Source organism: Larimichthys crocea, chromosome XXI (assembly GCF_000972845.2).
Source record: "Larimichthys crocea isolate SSNF chromosome XXI, L_crocea_2.0, whole genome shotgun sequence".
NCBI lineage: Eukaryota > Metazoa > Chordata > Actinopteri > Sciaenidae > Larimichthys > Larimichthys crocea.
In genome coordinates this window covers 4,030,026-4,048,477 of record NC_040031.1, presented here as the reverse complement: position 1 = coordinate 4,048,477, position 18,452 = coordinate 4,030,026, and the positions used below count along the sequence as shown (strand labels likewise).

The following is an 18,452-nucleotide window of genomic DNA, read 5'->3' as shown; positions in this document are numbered from 1 at the left end:
CAGGAGGATGATCTGGTCTTAGTGACTTTGGTGTTGCTCTGACTTTTCCTACACCACCTAAGGTTGACATTTTTGTTTTTAATGAAACGTTAGATATTGGAAGAACTGTCATGAAATGTGGCACAGATATTCAAGGTGCCTAGAAGTTGAAATCGTAATGACTATAATAATATCATGACATCACATTACAGATATTCACAGTGAATTGTAAATGTAGCTTTAATCCCAGCGGGATTAGCTCAACTAAACTTTGTGTTTTTGCTATTAAACACATTTTATCATGCTAACTTGCTAAACTAAGATGGTAAACATGGTTAAAAAAAATACACCACCTTAACATTGGCATATTACTGTGTCTGTTGTGACTATTGGAATGTGAGCATGCTGATATTAGCATTTAGCTCGATACTGAGCATAGGTACAGCTAATAGGTACTAATAACCAAATGTAAGCATGCTAACACACTAAACCAGTGGTTCTTAACCTTGTTGGAGGTACCGAACCCCACCAGTTTCATATGCTCATTCACCGAACCCTTCTTTAGTAAAAAATAAAATATGATTTTTTTACTGGTGCACTAAATGAACCGTGCATTAACATCACCTTGTTCAAATAACAAAACCAACACAGTGCATGAACTCACAACAACTTACCTCAGTGTGACTTCTGCTGTTGCCTTTGAGAGACCAGTTCAGATATGCGTGGCTTCACCTTGGCAAGTGCCAGTCTCATGTCATTTTCACAGCAAAGTCTGTTCCTTTTCTTAGTTTTTATGTCCAGCATCCTCGAAAACGATTGCTCACAAAGATATGTTGTAACAAATGGTATAAAAAATTCCAGGGCGGAGGCTCCACCGAACCCCTGAGACCGACTCACCGAACCCCTGGGGTTCGATCGAACCCAGGTTAAGAACCATTGCACTAAACTAAGACAAAACGTGGTAAACATTACACCTGCTTAACATTAGCATGGTATGTATTCTCAAAGTGGGTTCTGGGTTGTGACTACCGGACTGTAAACTATTAGTCCTGCAAGAGTATTTTTATGCACTCAAATGAGACATTCGTTGCCTCAAATTACTTGAATGCATTCACATAGCTCAGCCTAATAGAGTTAGCCCGATCATCATACAGTATGTGTGGGAACTAGTTCAAAAGTCATTAGGATTACATACAAAATGTTATTGAAATCCATCCAAAGTGTCTGAGCAACAAACCAACCGACCTTGCCATCCCTGGAGCCAAACTATTTTAGGCACAAGCTGGGATGAGTCACTATTTTCAGACCACTGTTTGTTTTTTTGTTGCAGAGAATGATATTTATGTCGGATAGTGATACATTCCTTCAACCCTCCTTTGCTGGTTCGCAGTAAACTCATTCCTCTACTGCTGTGTTGTGGTAGAGCTGGAGGGTTGAGAATGGGGGTGATGCCTTTAATGTTGTAGTACTATCGCAACATTGACCACACACACTCAGAAAATACTGTATGTCTGGCCTGATGCTTTTGGAGAGGTTTGACATAATTCTGTATTGCTGATAGACTTATACCCCGAGGGAAGATGCTTCTCATGTTTTTCGGATAATTGTGAAGACTGCACAGGTTGCTCTGTCTCATCTCCACTGCCACTGACACCTTTCACGAGAACATTTCTCACTTTCTCCCCCTTACTGCGCAGTTTTGGATTTATTGAGATAGGAGCAGATGCCTTCAGGCTTGGTCCACTCGTTGATGAAATAAATTTTGCATCCTCCGAAGGTAATGCGCCAGTTGCCATGGCAGCAAGTCTCCCCATCAAGCAGAGGTCGCGTCTCAGTTTGACTTTTAAAACTCACTTCCTGGACCTGGACGGTGCTGCAGCAGTGTTTCGTTTTCTATGTAGAGTAGGAGCGGTTACCAGAGATAAGTGTTTGTCCAGCAGAACTTCTGTTTGTGTCATCCACATCAACAGGTTTTAGATCCAGACAACTGGGCTCCTTTCACCCTCACACAGATGGAGGAGGAGAATTAAAGTGTCTCTGCAGGGTGGTGGCTAGCTGCAACTAATTTACAGTACATTGCAGTCTGTCAGCCGCCAAGTCTGCTTTAATGAGAAGATGCCAGAATGTGCGTGTTACCAGGAGCAGCAGTTCCTGCAAGCATTCCGGTTTTGAGACAGGAAGTAGAGCTTGACCTTTTTTCTTTTTTTACTGTAACAGGCTTGGCTGTGTTTCATGAACCTTAAAGAAAGTGCAGAGATAATTGATCTGATTTCAACTCAAAATCATTTTCTACACAAGATGTATGGTATGGAGGTATGGAGATCCAAGCCAGATACGTTAGCATTTCTACACATATCGACTTATATCTCTGTTTACATCTTCCTTTTCTTATCATAAACAGTAACACTTAAAACCCACTGCACAACCCACTCGGGTTCAAGTGAAAAGGTGATTTACAGCTAAGGGACTAGTGTTTGACTCAGTTAATAACAACCCTAGGAGACAGAGCGAGGCTGTGAGGAGTGGACCTCCTGCAGTCTTCCAGGATAAATACAGTATATGGAGTACAATCTGCAGGCAGAGATGTCATTTTTAGCTATACATACATACATATAATATAGTGTACATAACTTGTTGCTTTTCTTATGATCTCTTAATGTGGCCACGCGGAGAAGCCAAGCACGTAATCAAAAGAAATTACGGAGGCTGCCTTCAAAATTGATTCGTAATTTTGGGGCCGTGTTTAGAAAGTCTACTCTCCCAAACACGGCGTGGGACTGTTTCCAGTCAGACAGTTGCTAGAGCTGTTGTCTTTAATTACGGTCAGGCTGTAAAAATAGAAACTGTGACTATATGATTCTGTGGTGGTTGCTTTTTTTTCTCTTTCTGTTTCAGGATTGGTAAGATAAAGTTCACTTTTGGGAAAATAAAAAAGCAGGAACAGTAAAATGCATCTGGAAGGGTACACCACGTATATAGTACATACATTTTTCACTCTAGTACTAGTAATTTATATTATTTAAAGGATATAAAAATTATACTTATTACCAGTTAATCTACAGTTTATTCTCAGTGACTCGACTAATTGATTGGGCTATCAAATGCACCAAACTGGCAACTTCAAATAATCATCCAACAGTGGAAAACCCCAAACCCAATGTAATAAAACAGAAGAGGAAGAAAAGCAACACAAGTGAGAGGCTGGACCGAGATAATGTTTGCCATTAGTTAATTAGCAAATGTTATCAGAATAAAGGTCCAGTGTGCAACATTTATGGGCATTTGTTTACAGAATATGGCTAAAATGTAGTATAATATGCATATGTATGTTTTCATCTGTGTATAATAACCTGATAATAAGAATCATTATGTTTTTGTTACATTACAATGAACCTTATAAATGCCCTGCCATGTTGAACTCCCAGGTTTCAACAATAGCCTGGACCGGACAAACTAAATACTCGCTCCAGGTGGAAAGGAAATGCTGAAGTGATAGGGTTACAAACAACAACCACACCGCTAGATGCCACTAAATCCTACACACTGGTCCTTTAAATGTTGAACTAATTATTACACTTATTACATGTATACATTAGCATGTTGGCGTCACTCTGAGCATATTGCTTATGCTAATATTAGCATTTAGCCCCAGAGTCAGAGGTGCTTCTAGCCAGTTTGCATTGTTGCAATGTTGCTTATGCAATGAAGCGATTATTAAAATTGTTACATTCTCCTATACTCATAGCTTGAACTATTTTCGGACATAAAATTGAGTCAAGGAATACATAAATGAACTATATATATATATATATATATTATATAAACCTCTAATCAATGATTTATATCACTGGGATGGAAAGTATCTCTTTCCATTGGAGCATCAGCGGAGACCAGACTCTTCTGTCTGTGTACTGCAGACATTCAAGAGTGAAAACAGAACAGACACATAAAATCGAAAGTCTGAGTTTGAACCCTTTAAGCTCCTCTCTACAGCTATCTACACATTGTTTATCTATACAAGTTAGCCAAGCGCAAAGCTACATTGATTTCTGCATCCAACCCATACATCAGTGCCACTTGTTAAATCACAAAACACATTTAAGTGTTTCCTTAAATGGAAACTATTGAACTAATAGCTTGTAAAATAATGAGAGCACCTACCGGCTCCTGGCAATTTAGTACCATATATGGACATTTGCCTTACTGGCTAGCACGTTGAGCACATGCGTTTCAACATGCATGTGTCTGTGTGTATGTGTGTGTGTGCTGTGAGGTCAGAGAGAGCTAGATTGAGGATACTGTAAACACTGCCAGTCGCTCCATTAAATCAGTCTGTTTGCTCTATCTAAACACTAATGCTGTACCATCTGTGGACAGCTGGTTGGTTAAGAGCCTCGCCGGAGCTGGTCATCTCCCAGATCATTAGCTGGATAATCAACTGAACTGTCTGACACTCTCTAATATTTAACCGGCAGCTGTTTATCATAAACAGATTTGCAGCAGTGAATGTATACAGTGTGCATTATGTATAGATATTCTGTCAGTAGATGTGGGAGGAATCATCATTTCTCGTTCATTATCTCTCTCCGCTCATTTCCTTTTTACCTCTATACTGTACTCTGTCTAAAGTCAATGTTTACATGAAGCATCACATGTTTTTGTCACAATCTATATCATTCAGTTCACTTAGATTTTATTTATATAGCGCCAAATTATAACAGGAGTTATCTTAGGACACTTTTCACACGAAACAAGACCATACTCTATGTAATATTATGTATTATGAGACCCAACAATTTCCACCATGAGCAAGCACTTGGAGACATTGTCACTCTCATTTGACTGACGGTGAATAAGAGATGTTGTGATGTTCTTGTTGTAATGGACATTTTCTCTTTCTTTGTTCTTTAGCTCTTGGCAGTAGCCTGGTGTGCGAGCACAGTAACCCACCCAGTGTGCAGGCGTGTCTGAGTCGGGCGGGCGGTGGGACAGCTATCAAGAGCAAGGGAGGGGTCAATGGAAGAGCCCCTGGCAACAGGCCTCGGTCGCTGTCTAAACCAAAAGGTACATTACAACAACTCACAACAATATAGCCAATCACTGCACAGTGGGAGGGTCAGTGGAAAAAAAAGTGGTCTATGATTAATATGTGAAGTAAGAAGGTACTGGCATGCACACACTAATTGTGTCAGAGTGACCTTTCTCCTGTTTTCATATTGCCCCTCTATGCTTGTTATTGTGTAGTTCTCAAGAAACACTTAATCATATTGAAGGCTCTAGATTCAGCCAAGACATACTAAGACCTCATAAATAAGACCACACTGTATAAATGCTCCCTGTTACTGTTATACTATTATATATTTTATTATTAGATTATTATACCCATACAGTAAGATAAAAGCAGGATTTTATTGTTGTAGCTGGTTATGTTTGAGCTCATTTTATAACTGCTTTTGTTGTTTCTTAAATTGAATGATAAGATAAGTGTTAATGATCAGTAGTTTATTGCTTTTACAATAGATAATGCCTTTGCAAGTATTTAAATAAAGTCAACTCTATATATATAAGAATTAAGTACGAGTTAAGAAAAGAGTTAAGTACTTTATTAAATCTACTCAGCTACTGCAGTGCACTATATAAATGTTTAGACCACCGCAAGGAGACAGTGAAAACAGGAATAGAGTTTGAGTTAGTTATATAAGATGTCCTGGGATCAGTAAACTTTGAGTCCTGTTCCCCTTTTTATTTGAGCTAAGTAAATCATTCTGCACAGATAAGACAGGAGACAGAGCTCTATTCTTTCAGCAGTTGTAAATTATCTAGGAACTTCAATTCCTTTCAAACACGTGTTTTGTGTTGAATAGAGAAGCTGCTCTATTCTTGTGTTTTTTTTACATTTAGGACATGTCGTACAGTTCAATGACCTGTGCCTGTGCTGTCAATTGGGGTAGCTTATGCCGCCCCCTTCAGGTCCAAGTCAACATTGCAGTGACATATTTCCTGATGAGAAAAATCATCTGCATCCACTAGCATCCAAAAAAAAAACTTTCCCTCTGTCTTCTCTCCAGTGCCTCCAAAGCCACTACATCTCCAGAGCCCGGTGACAGAGCTCACATCCCCGCTGGGCCGAAGCCAGAAACCACCGCTCAGAACGAGAATGGAGGACGGGGGAGGAGGAGGAGGAGGAAAAGGGGCTGTGAACCGGGAGAAAGCCAAGGAAAAACAGTCCAAGGTGTCAAGCCTCATCAGCCGCTTTGAAGAGAATAGGTAGGAGCGCTTTACTCCCTGGTGGTGCGTGTGTGTGGTTCCCCTTCACAGAGAAGAAGAATATGATAAAAGAAAAGCTGATTTGTGTTGTTTGTATGAGGAATTGCTCAGTTCTTCCAGTGACAATCTATTGAGTAATATCATCCAGTGAAAGTGGCTCTTCAATATTACTCTCTTGTTTCACGTGATCACACAGTCTGTGACCGGCATAGCAATATTAATCATGACAGATGGTTGAATAACTCCATCCACGTCACTTAATAGCTTTTGTAACAAATAGACCTCACTCAGGTTGTTGTAATCACGGTGACGGGAAACTTAGTCTTTCCAAACGTTTCCTATGCCACTTATTTTAAGGATGAAAAGCAGAAGTCCCTCGATCAAAGTCTTGAGTCTGACTCATTGATTGTAGCACAGACGAGAGCTGTAGACAGAACAAGCTGAGATTAGCCAAGCCAAGCGTTAGAGAGGGGATGAAAGGAGATTTGTACAGGCGAGGGGAAACACAGCTCCTCGTTCAGTTGTGTGACGGGATTCAGGGTTGTGAGATGAAGCCCAGGAGAGTGAGGTAGGATCTTAACTATCTCCACTTAAATGTCTCTATTTTGATCTTGTTGTTATTGACAGGGTGATTTAAGTATTCTGTTGGCTGTGCTTTCCAATGTTTCCCCGTTCTTTTTTAATTACCTTTTATTAGATTCCGAGTTGCGTGAGTTTTGATTGTAGCTTCGTCCTTGTCTATGTGAAGGAGGCCCATTGAAAGTGGTTAAAGGGCTCAACAATGGTGCCCTTGTCCTAAAGGCTCATACAGTAGAGCCCGAAAATATTCAGTCTGCAGCAGTGGCATTCCCACTATGATTTCACTCTCTGTCTTCAGCATGTATGTGCCCTATATTCCAACTCATCTCTGACCTGGATCTCTGAATTACAAAATCTAAACACAATCTCACACCTTTCATCGTTGAGGTAAGCTTAATCAGAGCAAACGGGGGTATGTTTTTCACTCAGACTGTGCGGGGCTGTTGGGATTAGCCCTCTAGTGGCCCTGGGAAGAGAAAAAAGAGAAAGGCCCGCAGCTTCTGAGAACAGAATTAGCCTACTAATATACTAATCTGGTTCACATGGCACTTGGCTGCCTTAAAGGCACCTTAAAGGGCTGCCGCGTGGCGAATGAAGCTCTTCTTGTGTTCAGTGCAGGCTGTTTTAAAACACTGTCATGTACTGGAACACTGTGCTATTTATAAGGAAAGAGGAACTGCTGTGTGTACCAACCCACACACTACAAAGTATAGCTGTGCAAGGTTTTTTTTAATTATTATAAATAAACAGTATCAAATAATCGTGGTATAATTAAGTCTTCCTCTGAGGGTTATGGGCGTTATTATTTCACACACAAACACCTGAGATGACCCAGCAGCCCAGAAGTGATTCATCTGTGGAGTGTTTCACCAGCCTGCTGTTGTTCCTCTATTTATACATACTTCCTGTTTCTGTCAGACAGTCGGTGCAACAGTGAACGACACTGAGGGTTGTTTTTTTTGTTTTTTTTTTGCATCAGTGAACGTTAGATTATAGTATCTCTTGTTTCTTTTCTGCTATAAATGTTAACGCTTTGAGTCGAGCTTAGATCTGATTTGTGGCCAGTTTTACAACAGAGGTTAAATCAGCAGAGATACAGTAGCTACTGTCAGTTGTTGCTTGCTGTAAGACTGGAGGGTAATTTAGAGGGAAACAGCTGGACCGACTGCCTGCACAGGATGTTGAGCCGATGAATGGTGACATTGTACGTACATGTGTGTGTCTTTGTGTTAATCGAGCTTCCATTCCTGTGCTGTATATCAAATTGTCTTGTTTGGCCAAACTGTTTTTTCCATTTCATTCATGTTCAGGTGACGAGTGAAAGAGATGTTACAGTACAATATATAATGTGGGTTCTCCTTGGAAGTAGGACAGGATCTTTCTCTGGGGAGTAGTATTGTACCTCTCCCCCTCCTCCTGTCCTCCTCATTACTGTACCTCTACCCCTCTTTGCTCTCTCACACACATACACACTTCCTCTGCATTACACCAGCTCTCTGCAGCCTCATAAGACAGAAAGAAGTTTGTGCTCTCTCATCTCGCTCACAGTTTTATTTTTAACTCTCACCCACCCATGTGCAAAAGCTCTCTGCTTACTGTTGTGTCTCACACTCCCTGACCAACCTGCCGGCATTAAGGAGCAACCAGACAGACTCCTGTAATCTGTCTCCCTTTTCCTCCTTCTTTTTTTTTTTTTTTTTTTTTTTGCTTAGTTAACTCTCTCTGTGCCTTTAGTGTACTGACCGACTTCCTCCTTTGCTTTTTCCTCTGTTCCCTCCAGCAACACAGAGAACAAGAGAGACAGCTCGCCACTCAAACAGATCAGCAAGTCATCCAACTGCAGCCCAGCTCACCGCGCCCACCAGAAGCAGACCGAGCCCAGTGGAATTCAGGAGAATCACACCACCGTGCCGGCACCGCCGCAGGATGCCCACAAACCGGCATCTAACGGGGTGGTAGCGCAGATGGAGCAGGACAAGGTGACGGAGGACAAACAGGAGAGGAACAATGAAAGTGTGAGGATAGAGACGGCCGGGCTGGTAAATGGAGATATGGGGGACGGGAGCGCAGAACAGAGTGATGATCATTCACCTCCACATACAGACAGGACTGGCACAGAATGCCACACTGAGAATGAGGACAGTGGTACTCAAACAGAAAGTGAACACAGGAATGAAGAAGGGAGCGCAGACCATAAGGTACGTGCCCGTCTGCTGATTCGCTTTTCACTTTGTTGTCTTTGCGCCCAAGTGATCTGATGTGTTTACGTCCTTTGTGTCATATATTTAGACCCTGACAGAGCTTTCTGACTCTGCGGTCTCTGACCGACATACCATCAGCATTTATTTATGTTCTGGGCTTTCAGTACAATTAAATCTCTTGAACTAATTCAACTCCGGGTTACTCTAACACTGTAAGGGTAGAGTTACAAGGGGGTGTGTGAGTGTCTCAGTGGAGTTATTATCTTCGAAGGCCGAACAGATGTCGAAAGCTTGAGCAGCTGAATTTGTGCCTCTGTGGGAGTGTGTGGTGCCTGCTGTCGTCTACAGATTATAAATATCTCAGGTTCAAATCAATCTGGGGCTTCTCACTGCTGAAAACAACCAGGCAGCCCCGGTGGTAAGGGAGAGGAGCAACACATATTTTTACTGTTGAATTGTTGTGGCCCTGAGAGGGAGCTTTGTCAAGTTGAAGCTTAACTTTGTTGATGAACTCGAGCCCTCTGTTTTTTGGACTTGTGCCACCCGCATGTTGTCTAATTAAATCTAGTAGCCAGTCAATCAAGGCATCGGTTCAATTTGGAATAAATTTGAGTGGCTTTGTTCCATTTATTGGATTATTGGATTTCTAATTAGATTGTTTGTTTGTGCTGTTTGGAATTATCTTGAGTTACCATACAGCACTGGCTTCACTTTGTGTTGATTTATTTTTATTTTTTTGGCCATGTGTGTTCATAAGTAGAACCAATGAAACCATGTAGAACCATTACAAGTAAACGTCCTAATTTAAGTAGAATAAGCAGCTAAATGTACTCCAGCAAAGAAATGTTGCACTTCTGTGACATTGTTGGACACATGATGGACAGTGACAAAGAATCAGAGATTCAAATGTGTTGACCTAGTAGCAACTAGTATAGCCTTGAGCAGCTACCCTCAAGCTAAAATGAGGAGTGGGCTGTAGATGTCTGGTAAACTCACTTCTTTCTAACTCCACGCCCTTTAGATGCTTTCAGTCTCAACCGACGCTAACTCAAGTGACATCACTTCAGGACATTTATCAGACTTCACACAGCTCCCTCTCGAACATGATCTAGTTGTTAATACTGATGCATACAGTGAGTTAGCTTGCCTGGTTGAGGTGGAGCTGATTTGAACTACTTTATACACAGTTGAAGTTTATTCCAGTGGTTCCCAATCTAGCTATTGAGCCCCTCCATAGGGTCACACGATTTACCTGAAGGGAGAGGTAAGAAGATTTGAAATAGATTTGAGGTATTGAAAAATGTGACTTCCTCAGACTTTGAGCAGTTATTCAAATGAAACCATCTGAGAAGTTTCGCTCTTTGGTGGAACTGCAAAAAACTCATAGACAACTGAAAGGGGCCACAGTTACACAACACAAGTCAAAAAGACTAGGAACAACTTCTAAAAGTTTGGAATATATTGATGTCTAATAAATATAGCGCCATATCAATGGTTCGAAAATTGCTTGCTTGTGGGCAATTGTTCGGACCCCAGAGGATTAAGTACCTAATCATTTTACAGTAGAGTACAGTACTTGAGTGTACTTAGTTACCTTTCACCTCTGGCCCTATGTATTTTTCTTATGAAACCATATCAATGAAATACATTATGTGAAGTGCATTGAATTGCATATAATTCTCCATTGACTGAAGCACAGCATGCCTGGAAAGAATAATTTCTCAGCAGAGAATTAGCAACGCCATGGATAAGTTGACAAATAAATGATGTGGAAATGCGAGGTTCTTGCACTCGATGGTAAACTGGCATGCCACATTTCATCACATGAGTATGTGTGTGATGTTTTCTCAGGCTACACCTATTGTTTGTCATACTAATCTCACTCAAAGCTCTGTTAGACATGTTTATGTGTTTGATTTGGTGCCGTTTCCCTTATTCATGTAATTTCATTTCCTGTTCTGAGAGCCTCTGATACACCACAGCCTAACCCACCACCCAACCTAATGTATGGACACACGCATCAGTCCGACATGCTGCTGTATGCAACAACAGTGAAACAGTATTTAGCCACTGAGGCGTTGAACCTGAGTCAGTACAATAAATGCATGATTTGCAAAGAACGCTTTTGGATTTAAATGCAACATGCTGTTCTAAGCTTTTAAAAAGAGTCTATGGTGTGAAACCAAACTTAAATCAGTCACCTGAATCAAACAGGAACTTGCATAGGGACAGGAAACAAATGACAATGATGTGGGAATGAGTTCAGATTTCAGATTCATGCACTACAGACAGTCCTGCATTATTTTTAGCTCTGTTACACTGCAGTTGCTGTGTTGAAAAGCTTATAAGGCCTCATTTTCCTTTAAGCCTTAGGTGACATTACCAATTACTCATCATTAAAGAAGTATTAGACTGGAAAGGACTGTCATTATGCAGACTGTTAACTGTGTGACCGCGCTGCTGACTTTCTAGCTCAACAGAATAAGATCACTTTCACACTTCGCTGATTCATTAATGATCAGAAGTTATTTAAGATTCCCACACATGTAGAAACTCACAGTCATGTACCCTCTGTTTTCAGGAGACAAATGAGCAGAAGCTGTATAAGATCGCCAACGAGCTTTTGCATACAGAGAAAGCCTACGTGGCGCGACTTAACCTGCTGGACCAGGTGAGGAACTCCAGAAGCTCCAGTTCACTTCTGTTTTTCTGACCACATGCCATCGTAAAAGGTTTTAAATTACACAGTTGATGTGAAGCCATTAAGAGAGGTTGCATGTATAAATGTGTTTTGTGAGATTTTTTCCACTTTCCAGCTATTTGTCACTTATCAGTTCCATGTTGTGTACTTCTTAGGTATTCTGTGCTAAGCTAATGGAGGAGGCAAATAAAGGGACATTCCCTGTGGAGGTAGTGAAGAACATCTTCTCCAACATCTCCTCCATCCACACCTTTCACAGCCAGTTTCTGCTTCCAGATCTGGAGAAACGCATGGGAGAATGGTGAGCTTCAGCCTCTAATGAAATCATAATAAATACAATAGGGGGTCTGTGTCAAACTTTATCTATGATCGCATTGTACCTGTACCTTTGTACCTGTAGATTCACTCTGTATACTGTTAAAAGATTTTAAACAAACTTCTCTTCCTCCCTGCAGGGCGTCCACACCTCGCATTGGCGACATCCTGCAGAAACTCACACCCTTTCTCAAAATGTACGCGGAGTACGTAAAGAATTTCGACAATGCCATGGAGCTGCTGAAACAGTGGACAGATCGTTCGCCTCAATTCAAGTCCATCATTCAGGAGATACAGGTACGGCCAACCAAACTCCAGTCTGGAAAAATGCAATTGTACTTTAGAAAACGGGTGCAAGTTGCTGAAAAAATACAGACTCATGGTAAAGTGTTGTACTAATGTGAAAGCAACATTCTTGTGTTGTTTTTCACAGAGTCAAGAGGTCTGTGGCTTCCTGACACTTCAGCATCACATGCTGGAGCCGGTGCAGAGAGTCCCTCGCTACGAGATGCTGCTTAAAGACTATCTGAAGAAGCTGCCTCAGGACAGCTCTGACAGACGGGATGCAGAGAGTAAGTCAAAGTATCTAAAATTCCCGCTCAGGGATCCATTTTTATTACCTTAAAGTAACCCATCTCTTTCTTTTTTTCCCCTCAGAATCATTAGAAATTATCGCCACAGCAGCGACTCACTCCAACAGTGCCATACGAAAATCTGTAAGTACAATTGTTTCAGATGAGACAGAATCTATTCAACACATCAACGTCCAACTAAAATTAATGTCCCACCCTGATTTAGGATAATCTGAAGAAACTGATGGAGATATACGAGATGCTGGGCGAGGAGGAGGACATTGTTAACCCCTCTAACGAGTTTATAAAAGAGGGTCACATCTTGAAGCTGGCAGCCAGGAACACCTCGGCCATGGAGCGATACCTCTTCCTGGTGAGAGAAACTGTCGAGCACAGTAACACCTTCTTATCTTTCACTAACAAGGACCACGCCCGTACAGATGAAGTTTAAACATGTTTATTACAAGTAACATTTGGGAAGCATGGGTGATATGCTGCGGGGAGTGTTTAGGGAGGAGGGGTCAGAGGGGTCGAGGGATGGAGAGATGATGGGATGAGGGTCAGAGGATGAGGGATGTTGGGAGGGAGGGAGGAAGGGATGAGGGGAGGAAAGGTGAGAGGGATGAGAGATGCGAGGATGAGGGGTAACCGTCTCTCTGTGACTTTACGGATTAGAGCCCCCTGGTTTCTGTGTGAGAATGGAGACGAGAAAAAGGAAGATAAACGAGAAAGAGGGTTTGGGGGTGGGGGTGTAACAGCAGAGTCAAAGAAGGAGTGGATGGAAAAGGAGTGCTTAAATACATGGAGAACGGAAATGGGATGAGTACGAGGCGTGGCCCTTATTCCTGAACCTAGTTATAAAAAACTCCATAATGAACATCGCTGGAGGGAAATATGCTGTGGCGGGACTTCATCTGCACGAGTCAATTGAAACAAGTGAATCATTTCAAGCCGGGACCACCTCTGTGTGAGGACACACGGGGGGCACATGAACAAATCTCTCAATTACAGAGATTGCCAGATGATGTGATTACATTCTGCCTGTTTCTTATTAGCTTCAGGCTGAATGTCTCCCATCTGTGTCATTCAGGTTACCTGCCGTGCATAATACTGCCACTGCAACGTTTTGTTTTTCTCTTATCTTCCAGTTCAACAACATGCTGTTATACTGCGTGCCCAAATTTAGTCTTGGGGCGGCGAAGTACACAGTGAGGACGCGGATCGGTATAGACGGCATGAAGGTCCTGGAGACGACCAACGAGGACTACCCTCATACCTTTCAGGTGTCAGGGAAGGAGAGGACACTGGAGCTACAGGCCAGGTGTGTTTTGAGGACAAATGTCCCAAAGGTCCTTTAAAAAAACACCCCAGCTCCTCCCACATTGAAGTACATAATTAAATGTAATTTGTACCACATATATGTGGAAGACCACCTAAATGAGCACACCCAAGCTCCATATTTAAATCCTGTAAATCTCTAAATAAACTCTTTGGCCACAGCTAAGTGCTACGTAGTAATTTGGTGTCACAAGAGGAACAGAAAGTATCTATCACATAAAGTTAAGGCGTATACATTTTTAGGGTTTTAACACTGGCTTTGTGTTTTTTTCTCCTCAGCTCAGAGCAAGACAAGGCAGACTGGATTAAGGTACGGCACATTTATCATTTTCTTATTTGATTAGATATGTTCGAAGGTAATGTAGGCTGACTCGCATTATTTATTTTCCTCCAGGCTTTCCAGGCGACCATTGAGATCTTCCAGCAGAAAAACGAGTCATTCAAGAACGCCTTAAAAGACGTGGAGGAAGTATCGGTACGTGGCACATCAGAACTGTGCACACATGCACGTTTATAAACTGTCGACACCTTTCTGTCCCGTCATACTGTAAGCATGTATGTGTTTTTATTTGAATGCAGAACGCAGAGCTGGGGAAGCGTGCCCCTCGCTGGATCCGCGACAATGAAGTGACAATGTGTATGAAGTGTAAAGAGTCTTTCAACGCTCTGACGCGGCGAAGACACCACTGCAGAGCCTGTGGCTACGTAAGTCATCTCCATGGTGTCGTGCCATGCATAATGCATGTGCAGAGAGAGATCAAGGATGGCTAAAGACATACAGCAGAAAACCTTTCAGAGCTCAGTTCAAATGTGAAAAAAAATCTTGATTTTAAACACCAAGAATTCATATTTTTCTACGCTAATGACTTTTTACCAGTGGTCACATTTTGATGAGTACAGCCATCTTTTAATGAAACGCCCACTACCAATTTTTGAGCATAAAGTTTTAGATTTTGTATTAAATACATTATGTATAATATGAGGGAGATGGTATGCTCTTCCATGCTCACAGTCGCACTCTCCTCCTTAAATATGTATGTATGTTTAAACCTCTAAAACGATTGCTGTTGTTGCAGAATATGGCAAAGAATGTTTGTTACACATTTCTCCTCTCTCCCCTTTCACAGTCTATTATAACTGCAGGTAAAATGTCCCAAAAATGCTTTAATAATAAAAGATAATATAAAATATAACATTATAACTCCATCTGACTACTTACCATGTGCAATATTATTATATCATGACACTACCTCTGCAATATTATTTATATCTTGCCACTTTCACCGATAGTACTTATTCTTGCACATATGTACACTGTACACTGTACACTGTTTATTGGTTTCTTATTTACTGTATAGGCCTGTTGTTGCTTTGCCTTTTCTATTTTTATTTTTATTCACTATAGTACACTGCTGTAACAAAAGAATTTCCCCACTGTGGGATAAATAAAGTATAATCTAATCTGATCTAATATAATTAGTGCCTACTGGTTTAAAATAGTCGTAGAAAGGTTAAAGTATGTTCAAAGGTGTTCCTTTAAAAAATGTTCTGAATATTAACTGTGAGACTGACGTAGATCTTTACTTCTTCTCTCTTACAGGTGGTGTGCTGGAAATGTTCAGACAATAAGGTGGCGCTCGAATATGACAGCAACAAGATGAACAAAGTCTGCAGAGACTGCTTCTCCATCCTGACCGGAGAAAGGATAACTGAGGGCAAGAAGAAGGGCATCCTGGAGGTGAAGAGGATGTTTCCCTACATAGGATTGACTAAAGAGATAACTCACATAGTCCATTTTAAAGATACTTTATTGATTTTGTACTCATTTGTGGTGGTCTCTTCCCCCCCGTGCAGATTGAGGCAGCACAGTTCACGGGCAGCAGCATCATGTGTGGCTTCCTGCAGTACTGTGAGAAGAACAAACCTTGGCAAAAGGTGTGGTGCGTCATCCCTGAGAAGGAGTGTCTGGTGCTCTATCTCTACGGAGCTCCGCAGGTAAAACACTAAGGACATGAAGCAGAAAATATGATTACCCATATTCATCCATACGCATAACAATCTCTTCATCCATGACCTCTCTCCTCAGGATGTAAAGGCCCAGTGTACTATCCCCCTCCTGGGATATTCTGTGGATGACAGCGCCCGGCCCACAGACCCTCCGGCCACTTTCCGTCTCTCTCAATCCAAGTCCATCCACAACTTTTATGCTGAAAATGAGGATGTCAAGCAGCGTTGGCTGAAGGTGATTCGAGTGGCAGTGACGGGAGAGGTGCCTGAATGCCACCATGCCAACGGCAGCAATGCCAACGTGGTGGACAACAACAACACACAAGAAGCGGGTACGGATAGCACATAAGGCTGAGAGCAAACTGTTGTTGGGATTGCTCAAGAAAGACGGTATGTGCGGACCTGTGCTGCAACGCGCAAGATATAAATGCACACTCTCCATGCTGTCCTTAAATCTGAATCCTAAAGACAAAGTGGAAAAAAATCAGTGCTGGATAAGCTGCCTTTCCTTGCCACTCTCCCCGTTTCACAGTTTCTTCATGGATTTTCAAGTAAACCCACACAAGAACTTTCAGTTCTTGAGTGCTAGAGCTGTGCTGGATTACTAAAAGAACATGTCTAGTACAATCAACACTAGAGCAAAAGAGGCCTCAGGATTGATCGACTTCTCTCAAACAGGCACTATTAAGAACAGCTCAAACTCGCTCTTCATGGACTATTAACCTGTGTCAACTCCTTTTGAGCCAGTGGACTACCACAGACTTATACAGCCTATACAGGATGTGAATAAATGCTTAAGGACAGTCCAAACTAAGTCTGCTGGTGCTGTAACTCAACTGTGTGTACCTGTACAGTATAAATGTTTCTTTTTTTCTTTTCAGAAAGGAACTATTTGTTTTAATAACATAGAAAACATCTAGATATGACATAAAGTATACAGTATTCCTACTTTTCTTTGTTTGAGAAGTTCCAAAACTAGTAAAATGATCACGTGGTTGGATAATGATGGTCTCATCTCCCTCTCTCTCATCCCTCAGTGAAAATTCATCAACAGGTGAATCAAACTCTGTCTGCTTTGCTATCGGTTCGCACCTGAACTCTGTTTTCAATGAAGAAAAATGAACTACTTTGCAAATTAGTTGTAAGTATAAGTATGAAATGTGCTGATCATATGAGAAATAAGTTGTCCTGGAGGTGATTGAGTCTAAAATTCCAGCTTTATGTGGTGCAGTGCTGCTCAGTGATTTTCAACTTTGCCCACATTGGCAACCAGAGCTATCCAGCTGTTTAGTTTTGCTTCTCTATTGAATTGGGAGAATTGCAAAACACATTTTTAGGCTTACAATCGACCTTCCCTGTCTGTTAAATCCCAAGGTTTTCTGGGGATATATATTTAAAGTCTGAAGTGTAACTGATTGCATCACTATGACATCTCCAGGGTTATTTTCTGAGATTAGAAAGCTCCCTGCACATCCCCATTGCAGAGGACATTTTCACAGCGCGAGTCATACTAACCATGACAAATAAACAGTCCTTTATGTATGAGCCTTGTATTGTCGTAAAAATCCGTCCTCAGAAAATGTTTGTATGAAAGGCTGAGGATAAACGGATAAATGCACGTCCAGTTACAGGACAGTCACAGACATAAGTTCATGCTGCGAGAGATGAGGGGGGATCATCGTTGTCCCATTCTGTGGCAGCGTTCTCTATTCAGATGCAAATGCAGCACAATCACAGACATGACAAAGCTGGTGCGAGAAATGTAAATGTATTTTTTAATGCTGTAATTAATTTTATTATTTAAAAGTAATTTATAGAGTATGACAAGCATGATCTGTTAAAAGTAGCACAAAATCGTTCCCTCACTGTCAGCTAAGAAGTGCGGTAGGTAGATGTTTTTTTTGTTTTCTGAAAGCAGATGTTTTTTCCACTAACTCATCAAACGCGTCACCTTGGTTGTTCAGCGTGACAGCGACCGTTCAGTGCTGGATGGACCGCGTTCTTTTACACAGTTCTCCTCCACCCTGTGCTTGATGCTGGTGCTCGTCTGAGTCCCACTCTTCTGAACTATTTTTATTCCTCAGTATTCAAAATAAAAAAAAAAACAAGAGCACAAAGCCTCCCTCTCTGTAAGATCTGAATATATATCCAGATTTTTTTCAAGTCCTCTCACCCCCTTCCCCGAAGGTTTGAGGAGCTTTGCACTTTACAGTATCTTAAAGTGTACCTTCAAAGAAAATAAAAAACAGATTAAATATTATTCATGTGCATCTCACTTGTTTGTACAATGTGTTATTCAAATCTACATAAACCTGTCTGACAGTTTCAGCCACATCAGTCTTTGTGATGCTACTTTCATAAAGAAACATTGTTTTGGTTCCTTGTTTTGCTTCTCCTGATGAAAAGGTTTTTCACAATGAGTCACCCCAGACATGTACGTAAATAGATGAAGTCAGTAGTTGCTGTTTCTCAGAAGTGATTGATGGTCTGAAG

At 41.4% G+C, this 18,452-nt stretch overlaps 1 protein-coding gene across 8 annotated transcripts in view; it reads left to right on the top strand.

The window, feature by feature from the left end:
• fgd4a (FYVE, RhoGEF and PH domain containing 4a) overlaps window positions 1–18,219 on the top strand; it is a 45,214-nt gene extending 26,995 nt beyond the window's left edge. For 7 of the 8 annotated variants that reach the window (XM_027272834.1, XM_027272831.1, XM_027272832.1 and 4 more), the window contains 16 exons: window positions 4,891–5,043; window positions 6,048–6,246; window positions 8,606–9,023; window positions 11,608–11,697; window positions 11,883–12,028; window positions 12,183–12,339; window positions 12,476–12,614; window positions 12,700–12,758; window positions 12,841–12,987; window positions 13,763–13,935; window positions 14,232–14,262; window positions 14,347–14,427; window positions 14,532–14,657; window positions 15,553–15,690; window positions 15,807–15,947; window positions 16,039–18,219. In XM_027272834.1, coding sequence (XP_027128635.1) covers window positions 4,891–5,043; window positions 6,048–6,246; window positions 8,606–9,023; window positions 11,608–11,697; window positions 11,883–12,028; window positions 12,183–12,339; window positions 12,476–12,614; window positions 12,700–12,758; window positions 12,841–12,987; window positions 13,763–13,935; window positions 14,232–14,262; window positions 14,347–14,427; window positions 14,532–14,657; window positions 15,553–15,690; window positions 15,807–15,947; window positions 16,039–16,308 — 2,468 coding nt within the window. In that variant the 3' untranslated portion in view covers window positions 16,309–18,219. Of the gene's footprint in view, window positions 1–4,890; window positions 5,044–6,047; window positions 6,247–6,665; window positions 6,815–8,605; window positions 9,024–11,607; window positions 11,698–11,882; window positions 12,029–12,182; window positions 12,340–12,475; window positions 12,615–12,699; window positions 12,759–12,840; window positions 12,988–13,762; window positions 13,936–14,231; window positions 14,263–14,346; window positions 14,428–14,531; window positions 14,658–15,552; window positions 15,691–15,806; window positions 15,948–16,038 lie in introns of those variants that run through there. The other variant, XM_027272839.1, reaches the window with a different exon arrangement.
• Window positions 18,220–18,452: the final 233 nt, after the last annotated feature.